The sequence below is a fragment of the Mus musculus genome, chromosome X (assembly GCF_000001635.26).
Source record: "Mus musculus strain C57BL/6J chromosome X, GRCm38.p6 C57BL/6J".
Classification (NCBI taxonomy): domain Eukaryota; kingdom Metazoa; phylum Chordata; class Mammalia; order Rodentia; family Muridae; genus Mus; species Mus musculus.
In genome coordinates, this window is record NC_000086.7 from 101,272,397 (window position 1) to 101,299,003 (window position 26,607).

General features: G+C 48.2%; 1 protein-coding gene across 1 annotated transcript; it reads left to right on the forward strand.

The window, feature by feature from the left end:
• Positions 1–1,694: 1,694 nt before the first annotated feature.
• Positions 1,695–26,538, forward strand: Med12 (mediator complex subunit 12). Its single transcript, NM_021521.2, has 45 exons — positions 1,695–1,963; positions 2,500–2,604; positions 2,776–2,967; positions 3,096–3,255; positions 3,704–3,885; positions 4,046–4,156; positions 4,269–4,523; positions 5,038–5,184; positions 5,457–5,556; positions 5,668–5,804; positions 6,032–6,163; positions 6,949–7,075; positions 8,160–8,389; positions 8,772–8,852; positions 8,967–9,137; positions 9,342–9,486; positions 9,654–9,704; positions 10,005–10,123; positions 10,304–10,447; positions 10,886–11,049; positions 11,272–11,403; positions 11,750–11,977; positions 12,148–12,292; positions 12,466–12,586; positions 13,065–13,166; positions 13,263–13,376; positions 13,629–13,804; positions 13,972–14,151; positions 15,165–15,236; positions 15,653–15,786; positions 15,954–16,115; positions 16,735–16,846; positions 17,010–17,099; positions 17,622–17,731; positions 17,929–18,064; positions 18,799–18,960; positions 20,148–20,525; positions 20,740–20,890; positions 21,029–21,234; positions 21,397–21,474; positions 21,562–21,779; positions 23,446–23,692; positions 24,197–24,337; positions 24,523–24,604; positions 24,791–26,538. Exons 1-45 carry the CDS (start codon positions 1,865–1,867, stop codon positions 24,832–24,834), a joined length of 6,573 nt encoding a protein of 2,190 aa, NP_067496.2. The 5' UTR covers positions 1,695–1,864; the 3' UTR covers positions 24,835–26,538.
• The last annotated feature ends 69 nt before the right edge of the window (positions 26,539–26,607 follow it).

A 26,607-nucleotide genomic window follows, 5' to 3' on the forward strand; every position in this document is an offset into this window, starting at 1 on the left:
GAGTCGTTTGTACATTTTATTTATTTGTTTGTTTGTTCCATGCATGTACACGGTGCTCAGAGGAGAGTTTGCAAAAGTCAGTTCTCTGCTTTCATCATGTGAAACCGGAAGATTCTATCCTGGTAATCAGGTACAATGGCAAGCAAGCATCTTCTGCCTTCTGCCTGGCCCTATTGTGAAGGTTCATAAGTTGGAGTTCAGATATACAAAGCTTCATGATAGAAAATATCTGACAATTTGTATAACTACTATTCTGTGAAGATTCCTGTTTCTTCCTCCTCCTGCTCCTCCTCCCTTTTCCTTTTGATCCGGCCTGGAAGCTTTAGGAGGCAGATGGCTCACTGAGCTTTCTGTGAGTTCTAGGCCAGCGTGGGCTATATGGAAAGTTTTAGGCCACCTGCGATTACATGATGAGATGACCTTGTCTCAGAAAAGAGGTGTGTGTATGTGTGTGTGTGTGTCTATGTAATTTGGGCTGGAAGTAACTTGTTATCCTTTTGCCAATCTCCCGAGCTGTGGGAATTACAGGTGTGTGACACACATAATGTAAGTGTCAATGGATTTCTTTTTGAGACAGGGTATGTGTCAGTCACTGTTGCTCTGGATGACCTGCTTGCCCCACCACATCTGACTCTGATGACACGTTGGCATTTTTTTTTTTTTTTGGTTTGTTTTTTTCCTTCCAGAGCTGAGGACGGGTACCCAGGGTCTTGTATTTGCTAGGCAAGTGCTCTACCATTGAGGTAAATCCCCAAACCCTGTGGTTTTTTTTCTTTTGAGACAAGGGCGCTATGTAATTCTGGCTGTTCTGGAGCTCAGTGTGTAGACCAGGCTGGCCTTGAACTCAGATACTCCTGCTCCTGCCTCTCTAGTTGCTAGGACTAAAGGTGTTTGCCATCAATCTGGCTACTTTTTGTTTGTTTCTTTGGTTTTGTTGTTGTTGTTGTTGAGACAGGGTTACACAGTTCATACATGGACTTGGCTGTTCTGGAAGTCATTGTGTAAACCAGGCTGGCCTTGAATTCACAGAGATCTGCTTTCTTCTGCTGGGACTAAAGGTGTGCACCGCCAGGTTAAGGGTTAACAACAACAACAAAGGGTTAGGGGGTTGTGGTGCAGAGGGCCTGTAACCACCTGGAGAGATTATAAGCACTTCAGTTTTACAGTTGCTTTCTTTTTGTGTAAGGCAAGCACTTCACAGAGATCCGTCTGTCTCTGCCTCTGCAGGGGTTAAAGGCCTGCGCCTGGCTAGACCGGATCTTTTGTATCAGATCAGAGGTGCTTTCTTAAAACAATAGTAGTTTCTAATCTTTACAACTGTCCTTTGAAGGAAGTTTAGCATGCCCATTATCCAGATGTGAGAACCAAGAAACGAAGTGATCAGTAAAAGACGCAGTTATTAACTAAACTAAAAATTCCCGAGCACTTATTTTAGGCCAAGAACTGAGCGAGGCCACGGGAAGCCAGTTCCAGCGAGAGAGCTCAGCGCCGCGGCTGCCTTCCCTATTCCAGGTCTGCGCCTCCAGCCCCGGCCACGCCGGTGGATTTCTAGTGTGTGAAATTGACTTTCCCTCCTAGGGCCCAAAGCTCCCGGGCTGTGGGGCTCCGCCCCGCGCCGGCGAGGCCCCACCCACTCTGCAGTCAGTATTGTCCGACGGTACCCAGCGTCCCTCGGCAGTTTCCGGCAGTAATCGAGAGTTTCTAACGTGCCCCGCCTCCGCCACCCCCCTTCTCTCGGCCTCGGTCCTCTCTACCGCCGCCCGGCTCGCTGTCCCCGTGCTCCCTCCCGTCCTCGGCCCTCCGCCCCTTCCCTCCCCACCTCGCCTGGCCCTGCAGGCGCCTCAGGCGGTACGGGCTGGGCAAGATGGCGGCTTTCGGGATCTTGAGCTATGAACACCGACCCCTGAAGCGGCTGCGGCTGGGGCCTCCCGATGTGTACCCTCAAGATCCCAAACAGAAGGAGGTGCGTTCACAATTCCCGGTTCCCGCGGGGTCCGGGCAGGTGTTTCGTGAGGGAAGAGACACTGACAGTTGAGGGCAAGGGGGGATGAGGTTAGGTGAGAGAAAAAGTCCCAACAGGGGGAAGAGTAGAGTGGACTGGTGCCCTGCTGGAGAGTAGGGTCTGCCAGCAGTTCCGGTTGAGGAGCTCGTGGGTTCAGGAGCCATGCCAGAGGTGCCCCCCTCCACACTCACTCGGGCGCTCACACACAAACCTCAGAAAGTTGTTAGGGCCAGCTTGGTGAGGTGCCGGTAAGGGAAGAGTGATGTTGAGGTCGCTCTGGGGGATGTGGGAGTCTCATTGACTGTGGGGGTGAGGGTGGGGTCCAAATGAACATAAGGGCTGGGCTTTAAATAACAACCTCTTCTAGTCAGAATCCTCCTCCTCCTCCTCCTCCTCCTCCTCCCTGGCTCCCTTGTTACCTTTTCCTCTGCCCTCTCTTACAACCTCTTCTATAAGGTGAATGAGGGTGAGCTAAAAATGCTGTTTTTCTGCCTCAGGATGAACTGACGGCTTTGAATGTAAAACAAGGTTTCAATAACCAGCCTGCTGTCTCTGGGGACGAACATGGCAGTGCCAAGAACGTCAACTTCAATCCTGCCAAGGTGAGACAACCCTGCCAGGCTGAAGGAAAAGGCTGGAAGAATCTGAGGAGCAAAAGCTCCGGGTTGGGCAAACTGAAAGGGACAACCTAGGTGGCAGAGTTTATAACTCAGTGCTAGCACATTGGCATTTTCACAGTCTTCCTACCCTGAGGTCTACTTTTCCCCCTTTAGATCAGTTCCAACTTCAGCAGCATCATCGCAGAGAAGTTAAGGTGTAATACTCTCTCTGACACTGGTCGCAGGAAGTCCCTAATGAACCAGAAGGACAACTTCTGGCTGGTGACTGCAAGATCTCAGAGTGCTATTAACACCTGGTTCACTGACCTGGCTGGCACCAAACCACTCACACACCTAGCCAAAAAGGTGAAGTACTCTTTTCCTGTTCTTAAGGTCAAGGTGGGGAATGTGTCTACCTATATTCTAAGATGTAGCTATGTGGTGTCAGCTCCCTGGAGTAATTAGAGACATTGCTGTTTGTGATGCCCATCCAGGTCCCCATTTTCAGTAAAAAGGAAGAAGTATTTGGGTATTTGGCCAAATACACGGTGCCTGTGATGCGGGCTGCCTGGCTCATTAAGATGACTTGTGCCTACTATGCAGCAATGTCTGAGACTAAGGTTAAGAAGAAAAATACTGCTGACCCCTTCACTGGTAAGTAACTCTGTACACCTGGTATACCACTGATGGCTTCAAGGAGTGATGGAGCCTTAGAATAAATCTTCCTAGTCTATTCCTTGCTTCTGCATGAATCTTATGTGCACGAAATTGGTAAGCATGGAGTAATTTGAGTATCTGCTGTGTTCAGGTACTGGGCTGTAAAGATGACCAGCATATAATTTCTGCTCTTTAGATCTTAGTGGAGATGCTAAGGCATATGTAGCATAATTAAATATAGAAAGTGGTAAACATCAAAAGAGTAGACAGAAGGTTCTTTGAGACTTCAGTGGATGTAATGATTGCTTTAAGGAGGTGGCATTTGTCTACAGGCTAAGAGGATGAATAGAGCTTGGAACTCTGGTGATTGTGGGTGGAGGCAGGGGATAGAGTATTCTAAGCTTAAGAATAGTATCATATAGTTCCCTTTCCGTATTTTCTTTAGAATGGACTCAAATCATCACAAAGTACTTGTGGGAGCAGCTACAGAAGATGGCTGAGTACTATCGGCCAGGGCCTGCAGGAAGTGGAGGCTGTGGTTCTACTATAGGGCCTTTGCCCCATGATGTAGAGATGGCCATCAGGCAGTGGGATTACAATGAGAAGCTCGCCTTGTTCATGTTTCAGGTAGGAGCAAGGGCATGTTGTACATGGCATTGAGTTGCACCTTATCCTGTCCTGTTGGAATAGAATGGAATTTGCCTTTTACCTTGCCCCTGGTATAGCTCTCTTCATTCTTCCATTTACTTTATCTGCCTTACCTCTAATAGTTCCCTGCTATCCATAGGATGGAATGCTGGACAGACATGAGTTCCTGACTTGGGTGCTTGAGTGTTTTGAGAAAATACGCCCTGGAGAAGATGAATTGCTTAAATTGCTGCTTCCCCTACTGCTGCGAGTAAGACCTAGGCCCAGGGAGGGACTATTTAGAGGGATTTGAGTAAGAATTAGACATCAGAGCAGTATCTTCTGGAGAAACCTAGCGGGCTCTGTTGGTCATATCTTTACAGTACTCAGGGGAGTTTGTTCAGTCTGCCTATCTGTCCCGCCGCCTTGCCTACTTCTGTACCCGGAGATTGGCTCTCCAGCTGGATGGTGTGAGCAGCCACTCATCTCATGTCATAGCTGCTCAGTCAACAAGTTCTCTGCCCACTACCCCAGCACCTCAGCCCCCAACTAGCAGTACACCCTCGACTCCCTTTAGTGACCTGCTTATGTGCCCTCAGCATCGTCCCCTGGTTTTTGGCCTCAGCTGTATCCTTCAGGTAAGTACTTAAGGGCCCAAGAAAGTATAAAGAATTGACTGCTCTTCCTGGAGAATGGGGGTGAGTTCAACTTGGAGGTGGGAGCAGGCACCGAGTACCTGTTCAAGAATTAGTGTTTCTCTGTAATAGGATGTTCCCTTTTAGAGATTTCGGACATTGTCTTCCAGGACTAAGTAATATGGCCCAAAGCTTTTTAGAAAAGTGCATGAGAATCTGGGTATGATAGTGTATGCCCGTAGTCCCAGAACTTGGAAAGAAGAGGCAGGAGGGTTGTGAGTTCAAAGTCAGCTTATGCTACCTAGCCAAATGAAACCTTGTCTCGAGATACTTTTTTTTTTTTTTTTAAGAAAAGGAGGAAGGTAAGGAAGATGGGGATCAGGAATGATACCTGCTCCAAGGACTTAGTCATAATAAACCTAATTGAGATGTCAGACCTGAGGGAGGTGGGTCTTGAGTGGGGATTCTAGAGAGGTAGCAGTGATAACTGGATTTGATTTATCTATTTGTCTGACAGACCATCCTTCTGTGTTGCCCTAGTGCCCTAGTTTGGCACTACTCATTGACTGATAGCCGAATTAAGACCGGCTCACCACTTGACCACCTGCCTATTGCTCCTTCCAACTTGCCCATGCCAGAGGGTAACAGTGCCTTTACTCAGCAGGTAAGTTTAACTGCTGCACTGTTACTTCAAAGCTGGGATGTGTTTTACGTTTCTGTTTTGTTTTTGAGACAGAATCTTGCTGAGTAGCCTGAAAGTTGCTCTGTGGTTCAGGCAGGCCTCAAACTTAATGGTGATCCTTCTGCCTCTGACTTCCAAGTACTACAGGCGTGTACTACCATGTTTGGTAGTACACAACTTGGCTACCTTGTTTTTTTTTTAAATAAAGATTTTTATATATCTGGGTGTTTCCTTAAAATTTTTTTTAATTACAGGTCCGTGCAAAATTACGAGAGATCGAACAACAGATCAAGGAGCGTGGACAAGCAGTTGAGGTTCGCTGGTCTTTTGATAAGTGCCAGGAAGCTACTGCAGGTGAGTGTCAGAGGACAAAAGCTAAGAAAGGATGAGTGAGAGGTTCATAGATATTTGAGACTCTGAATTCATTGAGCCTCTAGTTGAGTCACCTTTACTGTTTGTCCTCAGGTTTCACCATTGGACGGGTGCTCCATACTTTAGAAGTGCTGGATAGCCATAGTTTCGAGCGCTCTGACTTTAGTAACTCTCTTGACTCCCTTTGTAATCGAATCTTTGGATTGGGGCCTAGTAAGGATGGTCATGAGGTGAGTAAGAAGAGAAACAGAGCAAAAACATTGCAGGAGAAGCAGTATCTATAAGGCGAAGGTATAGTATGCCATTGATACCAGGAGATTCCTGAAGAATTCCGGAAGTCTTCCGGCTTCCTGGGCCCAGGATGTTTTTAGCTGGGGCCTTATCTTGAACAAAGAGAACTTAGTTCTTTTGTTCCCAGCCTTCTGTTTCTTATCCTTGTCAAATCCTTTGGTTATAGATTTCCTCTGATGATGATGCTGTGGTATCATTATTGTGTGAATGGGCTGTAAGCTGCAAACGCTCAGGTCGGCATCGTGCTATGGTAGTAGCCAAACTCCTAGAGAAGAGACAAGCAGAAATTGAGGCTGAGGTGAGAGGCAAAGCAAAGGGAATGAATTGCCCAGAGGAAAGAATCTAACTGGGTTTGAACATCTTGCAGTGATTGTGGTAGTAGTGAGATTGGGACTGGACCTGAGGGATTGGAAAGAAACAATAGATAGAGAGTTCTTATCTTGGTACATACCTGTAATTACAGCACTTGAAAGGCAGGCGGGCGGAGCACGGGTTACAAAGCTAACCAGGACTCGGTACTGAGACAGTCTCAAAAGTTAAAAAGAAAACAGGCGTTACGGCCTGGGGGCATACCTGTAATCTCAGCACCCAGGAGCTTGAGGCAAGCAGATCATTGTGAGTTTGAAGCCACCTGGTCTACCTCTGGAGTTCTAGACCAGCTAGGGCTACGGTAGACTGTCTCGAAAAAGTTTTTTAAAAAAATGATGGGGATGGTGCTGCATGACTTTAATCCCAGCACTCACTTGGGAGACAAAGACAGGCTGATCTTGTTGAGTGTGTGACTAGCTTGGTCTTCATAGTGACTTCCAGGCCCACTAGAACTACATAGTGAGATCTTGCCTCACAAAACCAAATAAACAAAAGTTGTAAACTTCCGGGAAATGTTAAGGACATAAGGCACAAATACAAAAGAGCTGTTGGATAAACTGGTTAGAGACTAGATCAAGGCTGTATGTAGTTGGGAGGTAGCAAAGGAAATGGAAAGTGTGGGACGGAGGCAAGACAAGTGATGCTTCCAAGGTTATGTATTGAAGAGTGAAGAAGCAGAAAAATCACTCCTCAGTTTGTTCTCTCACCTTGCAGCGCTGCGGAGAATCTGAAGCAGCTGATGAGAAGGGCTCCGTCGCCTCTGGTTCCCTTTCCGCTCCTAGTGCACCCATTTTCCAGGATGTCCTCCTGCAGTTTCTGGATACACAGGCTCCCATGCTGAGTACGCACATCTCTAACCTTCTAGTTACTCTACCTAGATTCAGTTACAAGCTATGTCATCAGAAACCATAAGGAGGGATCTTCTGGTGTCTATTTCTCTCTTGGGCTCTGTGCAGAATGACTTTTAGCATAATTCTGCTCCTTTATGGTCTCCCAGTTTTAATCGAATAGAGAAATGGAAAGAACCAACACAAGAATATGTGAGCAAAGCATTTTTACTATATGCACAGCAGCAAAGATGCTCTGGTCATTCTGAGGTGGTGGTGGACAGCATTAAGTGTAGCCAACCATCCTTTTCTTTCTTTCTTTCTTTCTTTCTTTCTTTCTTTCTTTCTTTCTTTCTTTCTTTCTTTCTTCCTTTTGGTTTTGGTTTTTTTTTTTTTTTTCAAGACAGGGTTTCTCTGTGTAGCCTTGGCTATCCTAGAACTCACTGTGTAAACCAGGCTGGCCTCGAACTCAGAAGTCCGCCTGCCTCTGCCTCCCAAGTACTGGGATTAAAGGCATGTGCCACCACGCCGGACACCTTTTTTTTTTTCAGTATCCTTTTCTCTTTGTTTGTTTGTTTGTTTGTTTGTTTGTTTGTTTGTTTTTGAGACAGGGTTTCTCTATGTAGCCCTGGCTGTCCTGGAACTTACTCTGTAGACCAGGCTGGCCTTGAACTCAGAAATTGGCCTGCCTCTGCCTCCCGAGTGCTGGGATTAAAGGCATGTGTCACCATTGCCCGGCTCAGTATCCTTTTCTTAAAAAACTGTCTATGGGTGTTTTTCCTGCATGTATGCCAGTGCACCATGTATATGTCTGGAAGCCAGTGGAGGGTTTTAGATCCCCTGCAACTGGAGTTTATAGGCAAATGTGAGCTGCCCAGGTGCTGGGAATCAAACCCTAGGCTCTGGAAGAATGGCCAATGAATGCCCTTAACTGCTGAGCCATTTTTCTAGCCCCATTAACCATACTTTGTATCTTTAGGCAGTTTCTGGATTTTTGTTGTTGTTCCTCTTATTGCCTGGGGGATGTCTTTGTGCAGTATTCTAAGAGTACATGTTTTGTGTTCGGCTAACTCATCTTTCCTTATTCCCTCTTTATAGCTGATCCCCGAAGTGAAAGTGAGCGAGTAGAATTCTTTAACTTGGTACTGCTCTTCTGTGAACTGATCCGACATGATGTCTTCTCCCATAATATGTACACCTGCACTCTCATCTCTCGGGGGGATCTTGCATTTGGAGCCCCTGGTCCTCGGCCTCCCTCTCCCTTTGATGATCCTACAGATGATCCAGAGCGCAAGGAGGCTGAAGGCAGCAGCAGCAGCAAGCTAGAGGTATGTGGCCCTTTCCTTGCTCTTAATTATTACTTTTGACACCAATTCTTCACAGCTTCCAGAAGCCTCTGAAAGTCTCCTTTGCCAGAGATTTACCCAAGAATGATAGTATTTTCTCAGCACTTCGTGGTTTATAAAGTAGTCTCAAGTCAGTTTTTCACTTGGTCTTCACAAAAGGTCTGTGAGGTATTCTTGCCTTCCATTTAAAGCTGATGGAAACTGAGACTTTACTTACTTACTGCTTAAGTAACTGGACAAGGTTTGAATCCAGAACTTGGGCTTTCCTTATGCATCCTCGATCCAATTCTCCATGACCTTTCCTGGACAGTGAGGAACTACTTCCTGGGACTAAGAAAGCTCTTGCTTTGTTGAATGCCTTCAGGACCCAGGGCTCTCTGAATCTATGGACATCGACCCTAGTTCCAGTGTGCTTTTTGAGGACATGGAAAAGCCTGATTTCTCAGTAAGATCCTGAGCATGGAAGCATCCAGTACCTTGGCTCTCCCCTTGTTTCTCCTTTTGGAATTCCTTTGTACTTCCTGCTTCTCCTGAATGCTCTGCCCTTTCGCCTTCTTAGTTGTTCTCCCCTACTATGCCTTGTGAGGGGAAGGGAAGCCCATCCCCTGAGAAACCAGATGTCGAAAAGGAAGTAAAACCCCCAGCCAAAGAGAAGATCGAGGGGACACTTGGGATTCTGTATGACCAGCCACGACATGTGCAGTATGCCACACACTTTCCAATCCCACAGGTACTGTTCTCCAACACTGGTGATGGCCTGTTTTGAGGCCAGATTTCCATCAAAGGAATTTGCTGAGGGGCTAGACCCACTCCTATGGGGGTGGGTGTGTTTGAGAAGGGGCTTGAACATGGGAGTGTTGAGAGATGCAAAGCATGCTCTTAAGAGGAGGGCAGGAGACTTGTGATGGAGCCTGATGGTGCTGCTGGGATGCAGGAGGAGTCATGCAGCCATGAGTGCAACCAGCGGTTGGTCGTACTGTTTGGGGTGGGGAAGCAGCGAGATGATGCCCGCCATGCCATCAAGAAGATTACCAAGGATATCCTGAAGGTTCTGAATCGCAAGGGGACAGCAGAAACTGGTGGGTTTCAGTCTCCTTAAACAGAAGCCTCCCTAAAGAATGCCCTAGTCAGTTTTCCCAAGCCCAGTGTAGGGCACTCCCCAGTCATGTCCCAATGTCCTGTCTCTTGGAGTCTCCTGAGAGCTCTAGTCCTTTTGAAACTTGCCCCTCATTCCCCCCCTCTACAGACCAGCTTGCTCCTATTGTGCCTCTGAATCCTGGAGACCTGACATTCTTAGGTACCTCACAGTAAGCCCCATCTACCTTCCTTCCCCTCCCCCCCTTAACCTAGAACCTCCCTGTACATGTTCCTCTGAGGGCCACATAGTCTGTGGTCCTTTTAAACCTGTGCTTCGTTGTCCCATTTGTCCCTATCCCAGCCCCTCCCTGACCTCCCTTCCCCTCTTCTCTCTCCCTTCCCTCCTCTCCCTTCCCCCTCCTCCCTCCCTACCGTAGTCCCTTCTCCACACCCCTCCCTGAGCCCCAGTCAGCTAGTTTTCTTTTTTGTCCTGACTCCTTGCTTTGAACTGTCCTGTCAGGTGGGGAAGATGGGCAGAAGCGACGACGCAACCGGCCCGAAGCCTTCCCCACTGCTGAAGATATTTTTGCTAAGTTCCAGCACCTTTCCCATTATGACCAACACCAGGTCACGGCTCAGGTGTGGGCCTAAGCCAGCCCCCTTCCCACATTCTGGCCTCCCGTCCTGTTTTCCTTTTCGTCTTACCTTCCCCCAAGCAGGCTAAGCTTGATGGTCTCATCCCCTTCCACCATCATCCTTTCCTGCATCCCTTGGTCTTCTTTCCTTCCATTCCAGTCTCACCCGCATTGCCCTTATCAGGTCTCCCGGAACGTTCTGGAGCAGATCACGAGCTTCGCCCTTGGCATGTCGTACCACTTGCCTCTGGTGCAGCATGTGCAGTTCATCTTCGACCTCATGGAATATTCACTGAGCATCAGTGGCCTCATCGACTTTGCCATCCAGGTGGGGAAGTTGGGAGAGAGAAGGGTGGAAGAAGGAATTCATGCTGTATAGGGTCATGAAGACAAGAGTGGAGGCTCCAGCCAGCTTCCCCGGCTATTTGGAAGGCTTGAAGACTAGCACAGGGGGAGTGGAACGTGAGCTAAGACTGCTGGAATAGAGACTTAAGTGCTCCCTGGGGAGGCCCAAGAGACAGATTAGAGCATTGGGTACAGACCATCTTCCCGCTGTGGAGTTCATAGCACGCTGTCCTGGACACTGGTTGGAAATACTGCTAGTAGAGTGCAGGACACTGCTATGAGGTAATCTGACCCTTCTCTGCTGAAGTGGCTCCAGTGGGAAGGGCTCAGGCTCGGCCATGCCAAGTTCCTCACAGAAAACAGGGCTTATGTACAATTAAAAAGGGCCTCTTCTCAGGTTTTACTTCCATTTCTCTGACAGTTACTGAATGAGCTGAGTGTGGTTGAGGCGGAGCTCCTTCTCAAATCGTCGGATCTGGTGGGCAGCTACACTACCAGCCTGTGCTTATGTATCGTGGCTGTCCTTCGACACTATCATGCCTGCCTCATCCTCAATCAGGACCAGATGGCGCAAGTGTTTGAGGGGTAAGTGTGGTTTCAGAGTAACCAAGATGTGTAGGGTTCTGGTGATTGCTAGTTAGAAATGGCCTAGGAAGGACATGTTGGTGCACACAGTGCGGCAACGTTCTGCTAGTAAGGTAGGGGTAGGAATAGCTTTACTAAGACACTTGAATTTGTCTCCAGGGCCTTTGTGCCTTGGGCCTTGTATATCACGTGTTAATCCTCTCTCCCACGCCTCTGTGGCAGGCTCTGTGGCGTGGTGAAACATGGAATGAACCGTTCAGATGGCTCCTCTGCAGAGCGCTGTATCCTTGCTTATCTCTATGATCTGTATACCTCCTGTAGCCATTTAAAGAGCAAATTTGGGGAGCTCTTCAGGTAAGAGAGGTAGAAGGGGTCAGAGAACGGGGCTAGTGTCACATCCTTCCCGTTACTGCACACCGCAGCATCGAGCTGTCTGTGCGGGATCGTTACGGACTGTGTCCCTCACCTGTTACTTTATTACTGAAAGTGAACCTTCTTCCTCCTTGCCTTCACAGGCCACTTTCTTAATCACATGTGGCTCCCTTCCTGCCATGTCTGCTGTGGCCCAGCTCCCTTTTTCTTCTCCCAAGGTCCTCCATCCTTCACTCCTTTTCTTTTTTCTTTGCTCCCCTTTCCTGCCCATCCCTGTACCCCACCAGGCCTCCTTCAGTATTGCTGTTTCCTTTCCCCACCTCTGCAGTGACTTTTGCTCAAAAGTGAAGAACACCATCTACTGTAACGTGGAGCCATCGGAATCCAATATGCGCTGGGCACCGGAGTTCATGATTGACACTCTGGAGAACCCTGCCGCTCACACTTTCACCTACACGGGGCTCGGCAAGAGTCTTAGTGAGAACCCTGCTAACCGCTATAGCTTTGTGTGCAATGCTCTTATGCACGTCTGCGTGGGCCACCATGATCCTGATAGGTATGGGCTGTCCTGAGTTAAGGAATGAGTATCATGCTTTACCTGATACTGGGAGGGCTGGCTGACCAGAGATACTCTCCCTTCCCTTGTTATTGGGGCAGAGATCGGAAGTTAGGTGTCTGAGGTATTGTGGGACGAGTCTTCCTGAGGGCTTTTGTACTTTTCCCTAGGGTAAATGACATCGCCATCCTTTGTGCAGAGCTGACCGGCTATTGCAAGTCCTTGAGTGCTGAGTGGCTAGGAGTACTTAAGGCCTTGTGCTGCTCCTCGAACAATGGCACTTGTGGTTTCAATGATCTCCTGTGCAACGTAGACGTAAGCCTTTGGGTGGGGTCTTGCTGGAAGATGAGGCACTTACCTATTTGCTAGAAATCTGGCTACAATCAAGACCGTAGAGGGTCAGAGTTGAGTAGAGTGGAGGCATGGCACACTGACTATGTCTCTTTCCCCATACTGACTCACAGTGGGCGTTCATCTGTTTTCCTTAGGTCAGTGATTTGTCTTTTCATGATTCCTTGGCTACTTTTGTTGCTATCCTCATCGCCCGTCAATGTTTGCTCCTAGAAGACCTGATTCGCTGTGCAGCCATCCCTTCACTCCTCAATGCTGGTAAAGTGCCAGTCGGTAACCTCTAGAATGTCAGAACTGTACCATGTATGCTCGTGCATGCTCCCTAGCCAGCCTGTGATTATGAACCCCCCTGCTGCAGTTCCCAGGCCAGTGCTTTGTTGCACCCCAGGCTGGAAGGATGGAAAGGCTTCTTTTGATGCAGCACTGATGCAACCCCCTCACACACCCCCCCCCCACAGTTGAACCCAGTACCTCCCTCATGTTTGAGCATGAGCTTCATCCAGCCCAGCCTATGGAAAAACCTTTTAGTTTTGACCTTTCCGCTGTATAACGTTTTTGCGCTCCACTTCTCCTTCAGGATTATATTGTTTCTTCCCCTTTCACCTCACTTATATTTCAGTTTATTCCTCCTCCCAACACACACATACACATGCACAGTATTCCATTTTGTTCTTTTTCAGATCTGCTCTGTCTTTATTCTCATTCATTCATTCATTCATTCATTTATTTTTGTTAGCTTGTAGTGAGCAGGATTCTGAGCCAGGAGCCAGGCTTACTTGCCGAATCCTCCTCCACCTGTTCAAGACGCCACAACTCAATCCTTGCCAGTCTGATGGAAGTGAGTGACTTTGATTGGAGCCAGGCAGTTATAGAAACAGGCTCTCCCAACCCACTGCTTTTACTCCTGTTTCCCCTAACTTGGACTTCCTTGCAGACAAACCTACTGTTGGAATCCGGTCCTCCTGTGACCGCCACCTGCTGGCTGCCTCCCAGAACCGCATCGTGGATGGGGCTGTGTTTGCTGTTCTCAAGGCTGTGTTTGTACTCGGTATGCAATGGGGTAGGGAGAGAGACATGCCAGAAGTGTATATAGGGTGGAGTGCCAGCTGAACTACAGGGACAGTCTTTCTCTATCCCAAAGGTGGTCTCTCTGACCTTTGGAGAAAGGGGGTGGAGAGAAGTATATTTCTGTTTCACAGGGCAGCGTTTGGGGAATTTCTGCCCCTGTGGGCCAGGGCAGGTCTCCATACACTGTTCTGATCTCACTGTGCACTCTCTATCTCCCACCCATGAACCGCAGGAGATGCGGAGCTAAAAGGTTCAGGCTTTACTGTGCCGGGAGGAACAGAAGAACTTCCAGAAGAGGAGGGAGGAGGTGGTAGTAGCGGTCGGAGACAGGGTGGCCGCAACATCTCTGTGGAGACAGCAAGTCTGGATGTCTATGCCAAGTACGTGCTGCGAAGCATCTGCCAACAGGTCAGTCTCACCTTCCCCCCCATACCACCTATAAATGCTTCTATGTAATCTAGCCCTGTTTCTAGCCCATGACCACACTACCTCCCTGCTATACATTGGGTCCTTTACCTGCCCCTGGCACAACTTCCCAGGGTTGCCTGCTGTCCTCTAATTATCAGCCTCCTTAGGAATGGGTAGGAGAACGTTGCCTTAAGTCACTGTGTGAGGATAGCAATGATCTACAAGACCCAGTGTTGAGTAGTGCCCAGGCCCAGCGCCTCATGCAACTTATCTGCTACCCACATCGACTGCTGGACAATGAGGATGGAGAAAACCCCCAGCGGCAGCGCATTAAACGTATTCTCAAGGTAGGCTAAAGGAGCTGGGGTGCTAGGGGGCAGCAGGACAGACCTTACCTGGAAATAGTGGGAACCATTCCTCAGTAGGAAGATGAACAAGCATGTAGGAGAATGGGTGCAAGAAAAGCAGCTCCAGCATGGGCTTAGGAGCAGATCTGGTGGTCTGGTCTAGACTCAGAAGTTAGGCTGTTAGGTGAGTGCACAACTGTCTGGGGTGAGCATAGCTCATCTGTGGGACGAATTGCCTCTGAGTGGCCTGGATTCTGCTTTGTATATATGGCACTTTGGTTGTGACTCAGTATTATAGTGGCAAGTGTCTCATGCACAGGTACTGTATGCACAGCACCGTGCCCTCAGTCCTTTTCATTTGATCTTTATGACCTTGTGAAGTGAATAGGAATATCCTTGTTTGACCAGTGAGGAAACTGAGGCTCAAGAGCTTAATTGGCTTGTCTGAGGTCACAGGAGGAGCTAGTAAGGTTTGAGTAACTATGTGGACTCAGCTGTGCCTGTACCCTTTCACTTTGCCTTGTTGCCTGCCTCAGACATTTGACTGACTGGAGTGGGAAAACAAGGCCATGGAGGAAGTCCTAAAGGAATGTGTTCTCTTTAGCCTGGAGGAAATAATACCAAGGGGAGATTACCTAACAGTAGCTTTCCAGTCTCTACAGGACTTCAAAAGAGTGTCCTGTAAAAAGGCTCTGTGGGGGACTTTTGAGAAGCTGATGGAAAACAGCGTAGTCAGGTTTCAACCTTAACATTAAGGATTTAAAGGTTAGGCATTGAGCAGAACTTTGTGGGGCTCTGGGACAAGGATCTAGAGGGGTATGAAATCATTTTTTAACCATAGTAAACTACAGTTGCTTTCAGTGATTTGGGATTATTTAAATGTAGTCTTTCCTAATGAGAGGGGCATAGAGGTCCATTCCAGCTTCTAGCAATCTGTTTTGGGGGAGTATGAGTTAGTCATAAAATAGATAGTAAGGTTGACACAATGATGATTGTTTGGTTTTTGCCACCAGAATTTAGACCAATGGACCATGCGCCAGTCCTCTTTGGAGCTACAGTTGATGATCAAGCAGACCCCCAACACTGTAAGTCATGTCCCCAGGCCCTCCCTCTCCCAGGCCCACTTCCAGTTCCCTGTGTCAGGGATATCAGCCATCATAGAACTGAGGTCCTACCCTCAAGCTCCTGACTGAGAGAGATAAGAGGGGTGTGAGAATGACAGACACGTGGAGCTGGTGATAAGGACATGGGCTGAGAGTGTGGAGCCTCCTCTGTGGACAAGTATTCCTACAGTGCTAATAGAGCCTGTTTCTGTGGCAAAGGAGAAGACAGTAAGGAACTGTAGACATACAGAGGTACAGGAGGGTACAGATTCTGACGGTTAAGTCCCTACTGCCAACCTCTACGATGCCCTCCTTCAGCTCATCTCCCATCCCTCCTGCCTTGGTTCTCCTTACTGCTAGCTGCCTATTTAGCCCTTCTGTTCCTTTTATTCTCCCAGGAGATGAACTCTCTCTTGGAGAACATTGCCAAGGCCACAATCGAGGTTTTCCAACAGTCAGCAGAGACGGGGTCATCTTCTGGAAGTACAGCAAGCAACATGCCCAGCAGCAGCAAGACCAAACCTGTGCTCAGGTTTGCCAGAAAGAAATTAGGATTTGTCCCTCATGAGTTTTTTCTACTGATACCATGAATGATGGTTTTGAAATAGTGATACTGGACATGCCCAGGGGAAAGAAATGAGAGATTATTCGACCTTGCTTAGCTGGCTCCCCTGAAACCCTATGTCCTCTGTCTTCTAGCTCTCTAGAGCGATCTGGTGTATGGTTGGTGGCTCCTCTCATTGCCAAACTGCCCACTTCAGTCCAGGGCCATGTATTAAAAGCTGCTGGGGAGGAACTGGAAAAGGGTCAGCACCTGGGCTCTTCTTCCCGTAAAGAACGAGATCGACAGAAACAGAAGAGGTAAGGGGCTCTGGTCAGTAAGGAAGGACTAAAGAGTGGAATGGAGAGGAGGTGGCAGGACCAGGAAAGAAGAAACATTGGGCCAAGACGTAGAGAATAGATAGGCCTCACGAGAAAGGAGCATTTGGGTGGGGTGTAGTAGTATACGCCTTTAATCCTGCACTTGGGAGGCAGAGGCAAGAGGCTCTCTTAATGTTTGAGGCCAGCCTGGTCTACATAGCAAGTTCTAAGCCAACTAGAGCTACATAGAGAAACCATCTCTCAAAAAACAAACAAAACAAAAAAGGGAAGGAAGGAAGAAAAGAATGTGGCAAGTTAAGAGATTAGTGGCATGGCCAAATAGGAGGTTACATCTTAGTGTTCAGCAAGATGGCTCCATGGGGAAAACTGCTTGCTGACAGCGTTGAGTTCAGTTCCCAGGTTACACATGGTGAAGAGAATCAACTTCCACAAGTTTTCCTCTTGACTGCATGTACAAATGGCATGCACATAAAGTAAGACACATAGAAAACTGAAATGAAAAACGGGTTTTAAGTGTAGAATCTGAGACAAGGGAGTTAGAAGGTTCTTGACCTATGGTCTTCTTGTCTCTCTGCCCTTCCCCTCCTCGTGACTCTAGCATGTCCCTGTTGAGCCAACAGCCTTTCTTATCACTGGTGCTAACATGTCTGAAAGGACAGGATGAGCAGCGCGAGGGACTCCTGGCCTCCCTCCACAGCCAGGTGCACCAGGTACGGGTATCCGGGGTCTTGGAGGTGACATCAGGTTGGGGAAGGGTGCATCTAAGAGGCCACTGCATGCTTGGACTCTTCATTATTTTCTGATTAAAAACATTTAATGACTTGGAATAGAAAGGAGACTCCTCGCTACATGTTAAACTTGTTTCTATTCTAGATTGTGATTAATTGGCGAGAAAACCAGTACTTAGATGATTGCAAACCAAAGCAGCTAATGCATGAGGCACTCAAACTGCGGCTCAACCTGGTGAGGGGGTCTTTGTGGAAGGAGGAAGGGGTGGAGTTGAAAAGACAGTTAAGAAGCTCCAGGTTAGGGAAGACAGGTTTGAGGATAGAGGTCCTAGCTTCTTTGAGGTCTTCCAATATTGACTTCACTTTCCTGAAATGCAGGACCTTAAAATTATCAAAGGAACCAAATCCCTGTGGTCAGGATCCAATAGACTAAATAGCTCGTATGCTTGCAGGAAGCCTGCCTCAATATTCGGCATTCTGGCTTGGCCCTAGAGTACTAGAAACCCACTGTGGAATGTTAAATGGGATTACAGAATTTGTTTAGTACAAGTCCCACCTCTTTATAAGTAAGGAAACAGATCCTGACATACCAACTTCAGCCACTGGCCTAACATCAAATAGGAAATCATAGGTACAAGTGACAGGACAGGGCCTCAGTGGGTCTCAGCTCTCACGCAACCAGGTTCTAACCTAAGCTTGTCTCAAAATCCTGACCATCATCACCTTGACCTGTCTGACTGCCTTGTGGTCCTGTCAGGTGGGGGGCATGTTTGACACTGTGCAGCGTAGTACCCAGCAGACTACAGAGTGGGCCCAGCTTCTCCTTGAGATCATCATCAGCGGCACTGTGGACATGCAGTCTAACAAGTGAGCATCCCCAACCCTGAAGGAGTCCCTACCCCGTGCCAGCCACGTGAACCACGGGCTCCATGGCCCTGGGTTCCTCCACACAATCTCAAGACCCTTGGGATGACATCATCCTTTCCTGCCTCTGACGTCTTAGGGCCCCATTTTCTTAATCTCTTGCTCCTTTGGTTTTCTCCCTGGCTGCTTGCCTGCCACAGTGAGCTCTTCACTACTGTGTTGGACATGCTGAGCGTGCTTATCAACGGAACGTTGGCTGCAGACATGTCCAGTATCTCGCAAGGCAGCATGGAGGAAAACAAGCGTGCATATATGAACCTGGTGAAGAAGCTTCAGGTGAGCGGAGGGGTCAAGAACAAGGTTTGGGGGTGCTGGAAACTCAGCTCCTTCTGTCCTGACTGTATTTACTGTGCAGCCTGGGAGTGGGGAGTGAGATGGGCCCCCTTTCCTCCCCTTTCCTATCTGCTCTTTTTGATCTGTCTAATGGGGATTTACTGAATGCCATTGCCTTGTATTCTAATTTGTTGGTTTGTTTGGTTGGTTGGTTTGAGACAGCATCTCACTTAGTAACGCAGATTCTCCTACAACTCATTATATAACCCATACTGCACTTAAACCCACAGCAATCTTCCTGCCTCAGCCTCTTAAATGCTGAGATTATTTTGGGGTTACTTTGGAGGGGGATCAGGGGGCTCTTTTATATATCCAAAGCTGGCCCTCAAACTTAAAACACTCTTACCTCAGCCACCCAAGTGCTAGAATTAGAGATGTATACCACCATGGCCAGCTCTGAGTGTCTTTGTTTTTAAGAATTATTTATTTTATGTATGTGAGTACATTGTCACTCTCTTCAGACACACCAGAAGAGGGCATCAGATCCCATTTCAGTTAGTTGTGAGCCACCATGTAGTTGCTGGGAATTGAACTCAGGACCTCTGGAAGAGCAGTCTGTGTTCTTGACTTTCTAAGTGTCTTCTTTATACTTACTATATTCTGTGCTACCCCTTGAGACTTCCTGTCCCCCTTATTCTGTATCTTTGAATTCATGACCCATCTTTTTGTGTCTGCAGAAGGACTTGGGGGAGCGCCAATCAGACAGTCTGGAGAAGGTTCACCAACTGTTGCCACTACCCAAGCAGAACCGAGATGTCATAACCTGTGAGCCACAGGGCTCCCTTATTGACACCAAGGGCAACAAGATTGCTGGCTTCGATTCCATCTTCAAGAAGGAGGCATGTCCTATTGTCTTCCATGCCTTCTGCCCCCTAGCCCCCCATGTTAATCTCTGACTGCACAGCTCCAGCTAATACAAGAAATCCAGGAGCCCATTAAGTTCCCCCCAAGAAAACCTACACACCATCATCCAGCGGGCTTTGAACAAATCACTTAGCGTACCTTACCCTTTGTCTCCTTTCTTTTGGATTCTCCCTCTTCTCTCAGACTCTGCTGTTATTTTTGCCTGTCTCACTACCCTCTGACTTTTCTCCGTGCTCTGCCCTCCTCTCCGCACCACTGTTTTCTGGTCTCTCAGCATTCTGCTGGCACCCTGTCTCTTTTCTCCATGTCTCTCTACTTGAGCAGCTCAGCTTCCTTTTATTTTTCATGTTGGTTTCAATATTTGGATTTAAAAACTTATATGCTTGGCTGTGTGTATGCCACGTACCTGTGCACGTGCCCACAGAGCTGTATGTCCTGGAACCACCTGATGGGGGTTCTGGGAAACAAACCTGGGTCCTATGCAAGAGTAGCAAGGGCTCTTAACCACAGGCCATCTATCCAGCACTTAGCTGAGTGTTTCCTTGAGTACCATATTATTAACCTATAGAAGAGAGAGAAAGGGGATGCAGAGCTTCAGATGCAAAGTGAAGCCCCTCAGTGTACACAGTCTCCCAATTCATTTCTTTCCATCAGTTTCTCTGCTCCTGCTTGCCTCCCTGTCTCTCTATCCATACCCTTGCCATTCTCTTTCTGTTTATCTCTGACTGCCTCTCTTTGCCATCTTTAGTTTTTCCTTATCTCTTTTCTTCTCTCCTCTCCTTCCCCCTTTCCTTTCCTCTCCTTTCCCTTCTTTCCCTCCTTTCCCTCTCTCTGGCTCCTTTCTATTCCTCTCATCTTCTGTCAGCCTTTTTCCTCCCATCCATCTCTGCTTCCCTGCCTGCCTCTTCAGTACAGTCTCTCTCTCTCTCCCGGTCTCCCATTTCCCTGTCACTCCTTCCTCCTGCACTTCAACTCTGTCCCAGCCAGAATGTTCTGTCCTGCATACATCTGTGTGTCAGCGTCTCTTTCTTCTCCTCATGTCCCCCGACGGCTTACAACTCTTTCCTTGTTTAAAAACTTGTCAACAGCTATTTTACCCTTTCTAGAAGTTATCTTATTATCCAAGTCTCGGCTGCTCATTGTTTCTCCTTTTCTGGAACAGGGTCTACAAGTTTCTACCAAACAAAAGATCTCTCCCTGGGAGCTTTTTGAGGGCCTGAAGCCATCAACAGCACCACTGTCATGGGCCTGGTTTGGCACAGTCCGAGTGGACCGCAGAGTGGCACGAGGGGAGGAGCAGCAGCGGCTGTTGCTCTATCATACCCACCTGAGGCCTCGACCCAGAGCCTATTACCTGGAACCACTACCTCTGCCCCCAGAAGATGAGGAGCCACCAGCCCCTGCCCTACTAGAGCCTGAGAAAAAGGCTCCTGAGCCCCCCAAGACTGACAAACCAGGGGCTGCTCCTCCGAGCACTGAGGAGCGCAAAAAGAAGTCTACCAAGGGCAAAAAACGCAGCCAGCCAGCCACCAAGAACGAGGCCAGTCCCTACCCCACCCTTCAAGCCCTTTTCCTGACTTTGTGCGTAGTCGACAGTTAAAGGTCCTGCTTTCTGGGAGGTGTGCAATACATAGGGAAGAGGTGCCATGATCCAGTGAATTATATCAGTGCTGTTCCTCCTTACACCCTCCTCCCCCACCTCCCTATCCAGAACTGCTGTAACCCACTTACCTTTGTCCTCTGCACCCGTGCAGGACTATGGCATGGGGCCAGGTCGGAGTGGCCCCTATGGTGTGACAGTGCCTCCAGACCTTCTACACCATGCAAATCCTGGTTCTATATCCCACCTTAGCTACAGGCAAAGCTCCATGGGCCTGTATACCCAAAACCAGCCACTACCTGCTGGTAAGTGCTAGTCACCAGGATTGGTGGAGTTGAACATTTCTCCCTCCCCAGGGGAGATGTTGATGGCTGGAACTGTTTTTAAAAAATAAGGCTGAAGGGATAAGGATCCCAGAGAGGTCAATTTGCTCTCCTTTCCAGGTGGCCCTCGTGTGGATCCATACCGCCCCGTGCGATTACCAATGCAAAAGCTGCCAACTCGACCAACTTATCCCGGTGTGCTGCCTACAACTATGTCTACTGTCATGGGCCTAGAACCCTCTTCTTATAAGACATCTGTATACCGGCAGCAGCAACCCACAGTGCCCCAGGGACAGCGCCTTCGCCAACAGCTCCAGGCAAAGATAGTGAGAGGGGCAGTAGGGAGGACTGCCAGGGAGAGGGGTTTTGGTGGGTCCCAGAACTGAGGTTGATACTTGGAACCTTCACAGGAGCATGCAGGGTTGGAGGTATAAAAGAGACATGGCAGAAAACCCTTCCTGAACTTGAGTTCTCCTTTTTCCCTTTAGCAGAGTCAGGGGATGTTGGGACAGTCATCTGTCCATCAGATGACCCCTAGTTCTTCCTATGGTTTGCAGACTTCCCAGGTAAGTGCCTGGGACTATTGCCATCAGGGAGAGGGAAGCAAGTTGCTATCTTCCCTCATGCCCCAGCTCTCTTCTCCTTCTCTCCAGGGCTATACATCCTATGTTTCTCATGTGGGATTGCAGCAACACACAGGCCCTGCAGGTACCATGGTGCCCCCCAGCTACTCCAGCCAGCCTTATCAGAGCACCCACCCTTCTACCAATCCTACTCTTGTAGATCCTACCCGCCACCTGCAACAGCGGCCCAGTGGCTATGTGCATCAGCAGGCCCCAACCTATGGGCATGGACTGACTTCCACTCAAAGGTACCCAAAGTAGTAATGAACTGGCAAGGGATACTGAGGTATAAGCAGGTTTAAGAAGGATCTGATTTGGGAAATCCCGTACTTAAAGGTGATAAATGGGCCTGAACTTTGGGAGACATTAAGAACACTAATCTGGTCATGTAACCATTACCACAAATGACCCAAGTTGGAAGAAATCTTTGAGGATCAGAGAGAAGAAACAAATGTATTTGATAAGAAAGGGCCTTAGGCTTATAGACGTGCTATATGATAAGGAGTCTGAAATCCAGTATTAAACAGTTACCTCTAGGACTGAGGATAAGGGTTAGTTGATAGCATGCTTACCTTGCTTACCTAGCATGCGTGATGGCTCAAGTTTGCTCTCCAGCCCTACATAAAGCCTGCTATGTCATGCACACTTACAATAGCAGCACTCAAGAGGTGAGGGAAGAGGATCAGAAGTTCAAGGTCATCCAGGGCTATATAATGAGTTTGAGGCCAGCCTGAGCTACATGAGACCCTTTCTCAAGGAAAGAAAAAGCAGTTGAGCTCTAGAATGGACTAACAAATGAATTTCATGGCTAACTTTAGTCAAATCTTAGTTAAGACCTGGGCAACTGTCCTGAGGCTCTGTAACTTAGGCTGTAGAATACTCTCGAGTGGCCTGATTAGTTGCCTGCTCTGTAGCCAGCATTATGCAGGGACTAGAGTGAGGAAAGATAGTGAAAAAGAAGTACATGGTTCCTCACCACAAAGATTTTTTACCCTAATTGAGAAGAAGAGGTCTTATACAGAAGATATTGTGCAGAGGAACCTTTAGAGAATGGTATGAACAAAGCCATAATCAGGTGTTCAGTTGGGTACCAGGAGGAAAATGGGACTTGAGGAGAGGTGGGCTACCACCAGTATAGATCAGAGTCACTGGAGAAGGACTCATGGACTCTCTGAGATAACTACGATTGCGATTTGTAGAGAAGTGGAAAAGGAAGGGCATTCCAGGTAAAGGATGCAGCATGAGCCAAAACATGGGACTGGATTGAGTGGCAACAGAAAGGAGCAGATCTTAAGTGTAGTGTGGAATGGATGCTAGAGAGGGAGCTGGGCCTAGCTTACAGAGGGCAAGTTGACTATGACATTGAATACTGAGGTATGGCATTGAGACACAACCAGAAAGGACTGCTTTGCTCAGGAGAGTGATAGGAAGGGCTTGGTGTGTTAAGGGGTTAGTGTGCAATGAATGGATGGAATGTAGGGGAAGGTGTGAGAAGACGGAAGAGAGGGAGCCCAGCTGCAGATTTTCAGGGATCTGCAGATTTAGGTAGAAAGGGCATATGGAATAGCAGAACAACTGGGTGTGTTTCTGGGGAGCAACAGCAGCCATAAAACCCTTGATAGGTGTTTATAGAATGTTTATCATGTGCAGACAGTTTTTCATGAGAGAAAAATAGCTAAAACAGATTCTAAAAATTCCTAAGCATTAAGGTTATGAGACAGTAAAATGGAGTATTGTCTTTGTGTTTTATTCTCTGACCTAGAAATCTGTCAGACTCCAAAAGGGCTCCTCTCATTAGTGCCAAGACGAATGAATACAATGACGTGTTAGTTTCTTTCAGGTCAGGGACCCAGGGTTTGCACCACCCCCTTTCCCTGCCCTGTGCTTTGACCTTTGGACCTCTTGTCTTTGGAGGTTTTCACACCAGACACTGCAGCAGACACCCATGATGGGTACCATGACTCCGTTGAGTGCCCAGGGTGTCCAGGCAGGCGTCCGTTCAACTTCCATCCTGCCTGAGCAGCAGCAACAACAACAGCAGCAGCAGCAACAGCAGCAGCAGCAACAGCAGCAGCAGCAACAACAACAGCAGCAGCAGCAGCAGCAACAACAACAGCAGTACCATATCCGACAGCAACAGCAGCAGCAGCAGATGCTACGGGTAAGGCCATGGGATTGTGTCAGACACTTGAGAACTCAAGAAAGAAAGGACATATTCTTCCCACACTATCCCCAAGATGAAATGTGAGGTAATGTAGTAAGCACTGAGCACAATGGCTGACCTATGTTAGTACTTTGCTTTTCTTTGGTTGCTTCAGACAGGGTCTCATACTATAACCTAGGCTAGTCTTAAACTCATGGCAATCCTCCTGCCTCAGCTTTCTGAATGCTGGAATTATAGGCCTATGCCTTCATAATGGGTTCAGCATTGGTGCTTAAGTGGCTTCCTCCCGACTCCTTTTCTTTTCATTTCCTGAGAATCATAGTGAGGAGGGAAATTGGACAGTCTTTGTCAGTTATACTATTTGGTTTCTTTCAGTTGTGGACCTGGAGTTCCCTCACTGTTTCTTGGCTCCAACTCCCTTTCCTCTTCCTGCTCCCATCTTTTCAACACAAAGTCCCAGCTCCATTGCTCTTCTTAAAATGATCTCTTATGTGCTTATAGCAACAGCAGCAACAACAGCAACAGCAGCAGCAGCAGCAACAGCAGCAGCAGCAACAACAACAGCAACAGCAGCAGCAGCAGCCACACCAGCAGCAGCAGCAGGCAGCTCCTCCCCAACCCCAGCCCCAGTCCCAGCCCCAGGTAGCTGCTGATCTATAGCCACAGGCTCAGGGCTAGCTGCACAGGATGGGCACATAGCCAATCCCCACTAGGAACAGTGTGTAATGGGGTAGCTTTGGGAGGTCAGGGATAACACTAATAGGTTAAAATGGGTGAAGGAGCTGGAAAGTTGGAGTTCTATCTTCCACTTTCCATTTTTAATCCAGTTCCAGCGCCAGGGCCTGCAGCAGACCCAGCAGCAGCAACAGACAGCAGCTTTGGTCCGGCAACTTCAACAACAGCTCTCTAGTAAGCCTATATCCTTCCAAAGAAGAATCTGGGGAAGAGGGGATGGGGTAGGCAGAGGTGGCCGAGGTGCTCGCTTCAGGTCCAGATTGTGGAGGTCCCATTCCCCCTTCCCCTTTCCTTCCCAGCCCACTAGCTTTCCTTATGAATATGAGCCCTTCTACCCTGACAGTCTCTCATTTTTCACAGATACCCAGCCACAGCCCAGCACCAACATATTTGGACGCTACTGAGTCACCTGGAGGAACTGCTTGTACACTGGATGTGGCCCAGCCTTTCTGCTTAATTCCCAGTCCCCTTCCTGGGCGAGCTCCAGTAGTGGTTGGGGTCCTTCCCTCAGGCTCCATTTTTAATGAATTTTTAGTATTTTTGTTAATGTGAAACATTGAACTGTTGGGTTTTGTATATTATTTATATAGAGATCCTAGAGCTGCTGCACTCAATACACAGAGCTTCTTTGCAAAAGAAGTGTGTGAATGTACACATGGAAGGGTCTCCTGTGAGAGTACCGGGGAAAGGATGAATCACTAAGAAGCTTCATGCCTTCTGCATCGTCTCCCTCCTCACCCTCTGCCTTTGCATTTCTGAGTTCTCGCTGCACTGCTACACTTGGTTCCCTGCTCGAAAGCAACCCGAATGAGCTCCAAGCCCTTGGTCCTCAACTCAACAGTGCAGCTTCATGACAGCCTTTTTCCCACTGGGGATGTGCCACTAGAGGGGGGGCTCATTGGGCTGGAGAGAAACCAGTGCAACCCCATCATCCTTCCACAACACTCCAGATGAGAGTAGGGTAGAGATGCCAGACAATGCCTGTCATTGTGTCGTCTCATGTAGTCCCCACAAATACACCAAGCTAACTAGAGAACTTCTCTGAAGGGAACATTTCTAAATAGTTGCTGTCTGTGCGCATGAGATGGCATGTGATGTGACAGAAGTTCCGACTAGTTCTAGCAGGAAGAGAGACAAGCAGGATGCCACACCTGTTTCTCCCTGACCTGCTGGAACCCCATGTTTTCATACAACCCACCTTGGCAGTTTCCCAGAGTGACTGTTTCTCACTCTCAACCCAAAATTTCCTTCAGAGTCACTTTTGAAACAAGGGCTGGGCTGGTCTCACCATCTCTGTGGTCTGTTTGCCTTAGGCCCTCAATCCAAGGCTGCGCTGGGGGCCCCAGCTACTTTATGACAATTTCTGCTCAGCTAGGACTAGAAGAAGTCTACATTAGTCTGGTGGTTGGGTGATAACTGGAGGGTACCCCCAGGTTGGGTGATAACTGGAGTATACCCCCAATCTATAATTACACCCTATCACTGGGAGGTGTCAGTTATGCCCTTAAAAGCTTGAGTGCCAACTGATGAATATCCAAGTCATTTTTAAAAATATCTCTGAGCCCACAAAGCCCATCTACATACAGGACTTCCTCAAGTCGTGAGAAAGGAACGGGGCTCCCAGGTATGGTAAAGCCAGCACAACTGAAGCAGTTTTTTTCTTGACTTGCTCTATCCTGGAAGCAGCCCAAGGGGTAGAAGTTTGGCTAGGATAAGGGACGTTCAGCAGGGATTTAATGGTGTATGTGTGCTAGGTCAAGTGGATAGGTGTATTACATATAGAAACTAGATAAAAACATTAGCTATTGGGGTGGGGGTAGAAACCAGAATGGGGCGAGAACTGGTCTTTTGAGACTGAATCCAATCCACCTTGACAGAAGCAGCAGAAGTGAATGACATTGACCTCTGGGAGGTAACAGGATGAGGGAAAAGTGACCCCACTGGTGATTGCACCTTGGGTGGTGCTGGTGCTAAGGAGAGGTGATGCTTGCCAAATGAGGGCTTTGTGGCAAGAAACTGGATCTTCTCCATACAGTGCCTCAGTTTCTCCCTGTATCAAGGTCTCAAGCTTTGCCGATAAAGTTTGGATTTGTTTTCCTGGAAAATCACCTACCTGTCTGATAGCTTGGAATGTGAGGGTGGGGGACAGGAGCAGAGCTTGCCTGACGTGGTGGGTG